Source organism: Nanorana parkeri, unplaced genomic scaffold (assembly GCF_000935625.1).
Source record: "Nanorana parkeri isolate BGI_ZX_2015 unplaced genomic scaffold, ASM93562v1 scaffold991, whole genome shotgun sequence".
In the NCBI taxonomy this organism is placed as follows: Eukaryota; Metazoa; Chordata; class Amphibia; order Anura; family Dicroglossidae; genus Nanorana; species Nanorana parkeri.
In genome coordinates this window covers 150291-158007 of record NW_017307259.1, presented here as the reverse complement: position 1 = coordinate 158007, position 7717 = coordinate 150291, and the positions used below count along the sequence as shown (strand labels likewise).

Sequence of the window (7717 nt, the reverse complement as noted above, 5' to 3'; positions counted from 1 at the left end):
TTCATATTTTCTTAAAATTGTATTGTATTTTTTTTAATTATTAGTGGGTTTTTTAAAAGTTCTGATGTTTATGTTATGACAGGTTCTCACGTGTCTAGTGGTGAGATCTGTGCCTATCGTTATCTACATAATAGGTGAGCACTGCTAATTATACTGAAGGATTGTTTTCCACAAAGATGAAGCCTTATGTCATAGTAAGAAACAAATCAGCCTTAGAGCACAGCCTAATAAGTAAGACATAATAAAAGGGAATATATAGACAAAAAGGAGGTGTAACCAATATGTTAGATAAATCTAAACCCAAACACTAAAAAAAAATGTCATATAAGCTTTAAAAAGTTAATGAAATATCAAAAAGTGTTTTCATTATTTTTAATGTTGAGGCTTTCACTTTAAAATGCATGTGTTCCCCCATCCCTGACCTAAGCGATCCCACCCTCCCCCTCTTACTGAGATACAACAGGTACAGTTCCATTATTGTTTACATCCAGCGCCACAATGCTCCCTCTGCTGGCTGCACCTGGACACTACAGCCCCATAGACTTCCATTGAAATGGATGCAGCCAGTGCTGGAGGTCAACAAACAGCAACCCTTGGATCTCAGTAAGTATAGATCTGTGGAGGGTGAGGGTGGGATCGTTTAGTTCAGGGAAGAGAGACAAAAATAATAAGTGCACTTTATCTAAAAGTACACTTATCCTTTAAAAGAATCCATGGTGGTCAATTTTGGGTACAATATTTTGTCATGGTTGCAATTTTAAAGCTCGATGGGTTTGATATCTATTTACTCGCCGCAACCTCATCTATAATATTTTACCAAAAACATTGGGTAATATATTGCATTTGTGCGTGATAGAATTAACTTTAGAATAATTTTTACTGAAAATATGGATTTGGTAAACCATTGTAGGGCTGCAACAACTAATCGATTATGAGAATAGTTGGCAACTATTCACATTATCGGTTAGTTAGGGGAGGAGAGAGACATGTTTTTAATGCAACCAATCGATTAGTTGAAAAGAATTATCGGTCAACTAATCGATTATTAGCCCTAAACCATTGCACTTATATCATGTGGCATAAAAATTGCTACTGCCACCATTTTATTCTCCTGGATCTCCACTTTCAGAAAATATATAGTTCTGGGCCAGTGTGAACAAAGGCTTTTGAACACAATTAGTTAACTCAATGTTGGTAACATTGAATGCTCTGATGAACGATTTCAAAGGAACGTTCAAATGAAATTCCAACAGTGTATGGCCAGCTTAAGAGCAGACAGAAAAGCAGCATATTCCACTACAGGCATCAGTATTCAGAAAATTTGGCAGCCTCACTGCCAAAGGATAAAGCATTGGTGGCAGAGGATGGAGCCTCAGTTTCAGAGGATGGAGCATTGGTGGCAGAGGATGGAGCATTGGTGGCAGAGGATGGGGCATCGGTGGCAGAGGATGGGGCATCGGTGGCAGAGGATGGAGCATCGGTGGCAGAGGATGGAACATCGGTGGCAGAGGATGAAGCATCGGTGCCAGAGAATGGAGCATTGATGGCAGAGGAGGGAGCATCGGTGGCACAGGATGAAGCATCGGTGGCACAGGATGAAGCATCAGTGCCAGAGGATGGAACATTGTTGGCAAAGAATGGAGCCTTAGTTTCAGAGAATGGAGTATCAGTGGCATAAGATGGAGCATTATTGGCAGAGGGGAAATCAAGGATGGAGGTCCCCTAACTAGAACCCACAGGAGAGTAAATTTATAAAAGCAAGAGTTCCCACTTGAAACATTTTTCTTTGAGACCCATCACCATGCAGTACCCTGAGCCCAGTTTTAGAGAAAACACCATGTAATAAACAACACATCTGGGCTTATAAATACACTTACCCTTTATATGTATCTCTAGCTAAAACTTTTTATTTTTAGGACAGGTGGTTTTTATTGCTGACTGAGTCCCCTCTGGTAAGTAGTCAGTGGGACAGGAAACAGCAATAAAACTGGCTTATACACAGGAAAATCGTAGATCAAATTCATAGTAATATTTAAGTTAATAAATGTATAAATTATTATGTTCAATGATAATGAATGATTCGCAGTGTGGGGACTTTAGCACCCAAGGTGAAAAGGCCAAAGTATCCCCCCCCCTTCACCACCCCCATGAGCAGTGAACTACTTTGTGCACCTCCTGTCACCTCTTCTGCCAATCCTTTGGTACCCGCCCCTTATGGTTCATAATATAAATGAAAACTTGCTGTAGCTCGTGAGGCAGCACAGAGAGACAGATTATCATCAACTCTATTATCTGCACAAACAGGGTTAATTGCAAATACAATAGGGCGTTCCAAGCCAGAAAAGCGACGAACACTGTCAAGCACAATAGCATTCTTCATTATGTCTTCTGCTTTTACTAATGGGTTCACTCTTGCTCTTAATTTCTTTGTTGCCTCCTTCATCTCTTCTTCAAATAAGGGTCTGTACTTTTTTGCCGCATTTGTTGTGCTGCACAAAATGGCAATATCTCCTTGTGTATAACCAGTAGAAAGGTATTCCTTGCAGGTGTCGGCAACACGCTTTACAATTTCGGCCTCATTGATTCCATCACACAGTTCATAGTGTCCTGATACTCCATGGCAACATTCAGTCTCTTCTATGATCTCATTCATCAAAGGGAATGCTTGTTCGGAAGCAATCTTCCTCATGGACTCAAAAATATAATTATAAATCTCTTCTGGGATTCTAATTATTTTGGTCAAGGTTTCGATGTTGCACCTTTCCTGCTGAGGAAGACCTGTGTCTTTTGTATGGCATAACTGGAAGTAATCAAGAAATACATAAAAAACACCTCTCCCCCCAGCGTCTTCAATGATTCGTTTTGCCTTTTCAAACCAGTTGTCGTTCTCAACCTGGAAATTTTGAGCCTCATCAGCAACAATGTGTTTAACATTTGGAAAACCTTTTATCTCAAAGCTCCGTCTTGTCACAGTGTGACAAATTTTTTTACTCCTGGAAAACATAAGCACAATCATTAAAAATAAATCAGTTATCCTGATGATCTCCCATATTCCTAGACATTATTATTATTACTATACAGGATTTATATAGTGCTAACAGTTTGCGCAGCGCTTTACAATATAAGGAAGACATTACAATCACAATTCAAGACAAGATGGTAAGGAGGGCCCTGTCCTTGAGGGCTTACAATCTAAAAGGGAGGGGGAAGTGATACATGAGGAGGTGGCTGTGTGGGGATGAATTGTTTGAGAACGTGATGGTTTAGTGGTTAGGTTGAGGTGGGATTGGCTTCCCTGAAGAGATGAGTCTTTAGGGAACGCCTAAAGACAGTCAGAGTGGGAGATAGACGGACAGATTGGGGTAAAGAGTTCCAGAGGATGAGAGAAACTCTACAGAAGTCCTGGAAGCGAGCATGGGAGGAGTTGACAAAGGAGCTGGAAAGCAGGAGGTCTTGGGATGAGCGGAGCGGGCGGTTAGTGTGATACTTTGAGGCCAGGTTTGAGATATAGCCTCGGGCAGAGTTGTAGACGGCTTTGTAGGTGATTGTTAATATTTTTAATTTTATCCTTTGGGCAAGTGGAAGCCAGTGCAAAGATTGGCAGAGGGGGGTTGCAGACACTGAACGGGTGGTTAGGTGAATGAGTCTAGCAGCTGCATTCATGATAGACTGAAGGGGGGATAGACATCCTCACTTGTTTGTATCTCATTATTTTACCTTACAATATGCTTGTTACATCTCCTGCACAAGCATCATAAAATCCTGGGTGTCACAGATCACCTGCAGAGCTGATCTGTGCTTCACTCATTTGCATTCATTTTTCACCTTTTGCTGCTGTAGGTCTGGTTGCTCCTGTGGTTCTACAAGCATGTGCTCTGCTCTTGCTGCACTGACTTAGCAGCTATGGGTGTCACCCACATCACCTAATGGTTAATATACCTTGCTTCCTGCTACTTCCTGTCCAGCTTCTTATTTGTCTCCCTATTTAAATCCCTCTCAGAATAGATTCTAGTTGCTTGAGCAACACTCTGTTTCCGAGCCCCTATCTGTGCGTTAGTTCCTGACATCACTTCCCGTGGACTGATCTCTTGTGTACCTACTTGGTTAAATTCTCCAAATTACGTTTGTCTGCTGCCCGACCTGACCTTGGACCTGTTTGCCGGATCTCCTTTTGCTCTGTCCATCCTGTCTTTGCCTGCGCAGCCAGGGACGCAGCTTCCTTCTCTATATCTTGTGTGTGTACGGGTACTCTCCACAAGCGAGCAGGGTGAACCTGGGGGTCGTGATCTGGGGTCAGCACACAGCTAAGTCCACACTTCCGTGATGGGATCCCTGACGGAACACCGGCTGGCCCTTTAGACTCCACGCCCTGGGGGATCCCATGTTACCTGCTTGCTTGTGAGCTCACATCCTGTGAATCGCGACACTGGAGTATGTCTATTATGAGAAAATTACTGGGGCTGGCACTACTGACCTCTCCTTCTGAGAATAATTCCTATCATGCTGGCCCACTGTTCTCCTTGACTTATTAGTCAATGACCAAAGGGGTGGTTTTACTAAAGGCAATTAGACTGTTCTCTGTGCAAGGGAATTTTCCCTCAGTTTGGTGATTGTGGCAAAATTTCACTTTCAAAGAATACTCAATCGTGACCAAGGAAAATCTAAAGAACAGTAATTTTTCTTGCACACAATTTGATGATGAAAATCAGAAGAGCTTCGCCTCATTCACAAGTCTAAGGAGAAACTCAAAGTGAACAACCTATTTGCCTAACGTCAAAGACTCAGAATGTACTGAAGCCATAAATGGCAACTTTAATTTTCAGAAGGAAGTTCACTATTCATTTTCATGAATCTCATGGATCCAGCTGGATCTATGAACAGGATTGTGTGATGCCAGGACTATTATAAAAAAATAGTCAATAAGCTTGCCCATAAACAGAATTAGCCTGTAGTAGCTGAGCTCTACATCAGTCTGAAGTGCAGTAAAACTCCTATAAGGTTGTTGTTCAGATTAGGCAAAGTGAGAAGAATGTCATTGAGCCTCACCTTCATATTGAGTGCTTGAGTTGGAGACCATTTTAATGTGGTCTGGCTTGTGGGATGGTAGACACCAAAATACAGGAGGTACCAAAGTTCCTCTCATTCCATAAGAGTTGCTGCAGGTTTGACATGATTTCTGTAATACACTTTCATCATAGTCAACAAAGTGTTTTTTCATCTCTGGTTTTCTGTTTGGAGTGTGCTCTAAAGAAATAAACCACGCTTCTGCATGTTTGTCTATTATTTGGTAGTCTCTTTTTTGGGGCATAAAATGGATTGAGAGCAGGTGGAGTCATGCTGGTAGAACTCCTGGTTTTCAATAACTTTTTGTCTTCCTTGGTGGCTGCCAACTCATTGTCTTCAGTGGTTACATTGAACACTGTGGTGCCAACGTCTTTATTTCAGAAATTAAGGGCCTTCTTTTCATCCTGTTTCATGTGGTGTTGCATACCTTTACTGCATAGCATTTCTTTACCACTGTAGTGGTGCGGACACTGTTTAAAACAAGTGTATCAACACAATATATCCAGAGCTATCAAGGATCCTTTGAACAATCATTTGACTGTTCTGCCTCCCTTGTCTTACCATTGAAAATGTGATCCCCCTAGCAACAGACAATGTGGATAAGATGCAGACTAGAACAAAACTAAGAAAAGTGGAGCTATCTACACAGAGAAAAAAAACTGAACTATGGAGAGAGAGAGAGAGGGACAAAATACCAGAGACAGATGAAACAAATAATGCTGAAAGCAAATCACAAAGCATGTGTAACGTGATACCTACCGTACATATTGTCTCAAAGGCAGATTTTCACAGATGAAGAGTATGTTTTCAGGCGAACAGTTGAATGTATTTTTCATTTTCTTGATTATCTCCAGAGCAACAACAGTCTTCCCAGTTCCTGGTGGTCCATGTACAAAAAAAGGACCCTTAACACATTTTTTGGACAGCAGTTTATACTGCTCTGTGGTAAGTAGATTAAAATGCTCAATTCCAATATTGTCATCAAAATATGATCTAAAACTGAGCATGACTATTAAAAGATATGGGAGCAGTTCTTTCACAGCCTTAGAATCACCCAATTTGTATGTTTCAGGATATGTAATATCTGAGAAAGGAGGCGCATGGTTTTCAGAATTCAGCTGCAATACAGCCGGAATAACACAAAGCTTTCTGGTGTAACCTCCTAAGTTAACTAATTTCTTCTTCAAGGCACGGGCTGTACCAAGTGTATATTCATATTCTGTTTGAGAGACCTTTCCTTTAACCACAGAGCAGAGGTTTGGATGCTTCCCAGAGAATAATAGCAGAGCATCGCATACAACATTTCGGTTGCTTTTCTCCTCAAGGTCAACAGCCCAACTTCTGGACAGAATAATCACTCCTTCTTCATTTGCTACCACAGTCTGCAGCAGACCTTCTAGCCCAGGGTATTCCTCTTTAAGTTCTGAGTATAAATGATCTGGTTTTATTGTAATCCTATTCTCCAAACCTGAAAAAATAAAAATTAGACTGTTACTAAACTGTGCAAAGACATGTTCTGTAATGTTGAAGATGTTTCAGTTTATCCAAGACACTTCCCTTATTTTGAATGAATTTCAGGAAGATACCCCGGCATTTATAGCAACACGGAAAACTCAGTCACCTGAATTCAGTCACCATGGAATGTCACAATGTAGATACAGACTGGACAATAACAGGATGGGAGGTGTGGAAGTTTGTGTAACCACCATGTTTATTCCGCTGAACTGTATCCAGTCTAAGCTGATTTGATAGTTCTGTGCTCATTTGGTTCCCCTGAGCTCACTGTTATTGTTTGTATCTGCCTACTGCTGGGTGTGACCAATAGAGCAGAGCATCCAATAATGGTGTTTAATGGATAGGTGTGTCTCCCTAGCCAATCACTAGGAGGTTCATGGTCAGTGGGGCATTCTGGAGGAGGACATAAATAATTAGGGCTGACCTTGTGCTGACTTTTCCCCCCCGGGCTCTTGCCTGGGGTAGAATGCATGATGTGATGTGCTGTCTTTCAGTTCTGCAGCCTGCAGGTGGTTAGGGATGGAGACCCAGTGTCAGGTCTGAAACTGTCCTGCCATCTGAAGAGGAAAGCTGTGTCTGGGATGAAGAACCAGGGAGGAACTTTATCTGTTGGAGCTGCTGGAGAAGCTAGAATTGAGCTTGGACCTCGCATGGGAGTCTGGTGTCTTACCCAGGGAATGCTGTGCTATGTCTCCTAAACAGCTAAGGTTCTACAACACACAGGGGGGAATTTATCATAGCAATTGCGAGTGTTTGAACTTGCACGGAATATATTTGACGCATTTTGTGCCAGATTTATGTTGCTCGTGTAATGTTGTTCTTAAAGAGCTTAACTGTCGCTTCTTGAAGAAGTGGTCATGGGGACTTCTTAAGTTTCTATTGTTTTGTTAGGTGATGCTCCAGTTTCAGTCAGCCGCAGAACAAGTGCAGATGAAAACAGTGGTGGATTTTTGTAAAACAAGAGCAAAACATGTGCAATTGAAAAAGTAGTGCAAGCTCTGGTCAAAACAGGGGCACATGTTAAAAGACAGATTTACACATAAAAAAATTATCTAAGGCTAAAACTGTCGCAATTGCTTTGTTAAATCCCCCCCCCCCCCCCCCCCCCCGGGCGCGAGCGCTAGAGGCCCACCACGCT

The 7717-nt window shown here is 41.8% G+C and overlaps 1 protein-coding gene across 1 annotated transcript in view; it reads right to left on the bottom strand.

The window, feature by feature from the left end:
* Nucleotides 1-2212: 2212 nt before the first annotated feature.
* LOC108795659 (schlafen family member 13-like) overlaps nt 2213-7717 on the bottom strand; it is a 19078-nt gene continuing 13573 nt past the window's right edge. The window contains exons 7-8 of the mRNA XM_018566950.1: nt 5824-6532; nt 2213-2993 (exon numbers count right to left, since the gene is read on the bottom strand). Coding sequence (XP_018422452.1) covers nt 2213-2993; nt 5824-6532 — 1490 coding nt within the window. The remainder of the gene's footprint in view (nt 2994-5823; nt 6533-7717) is intronic.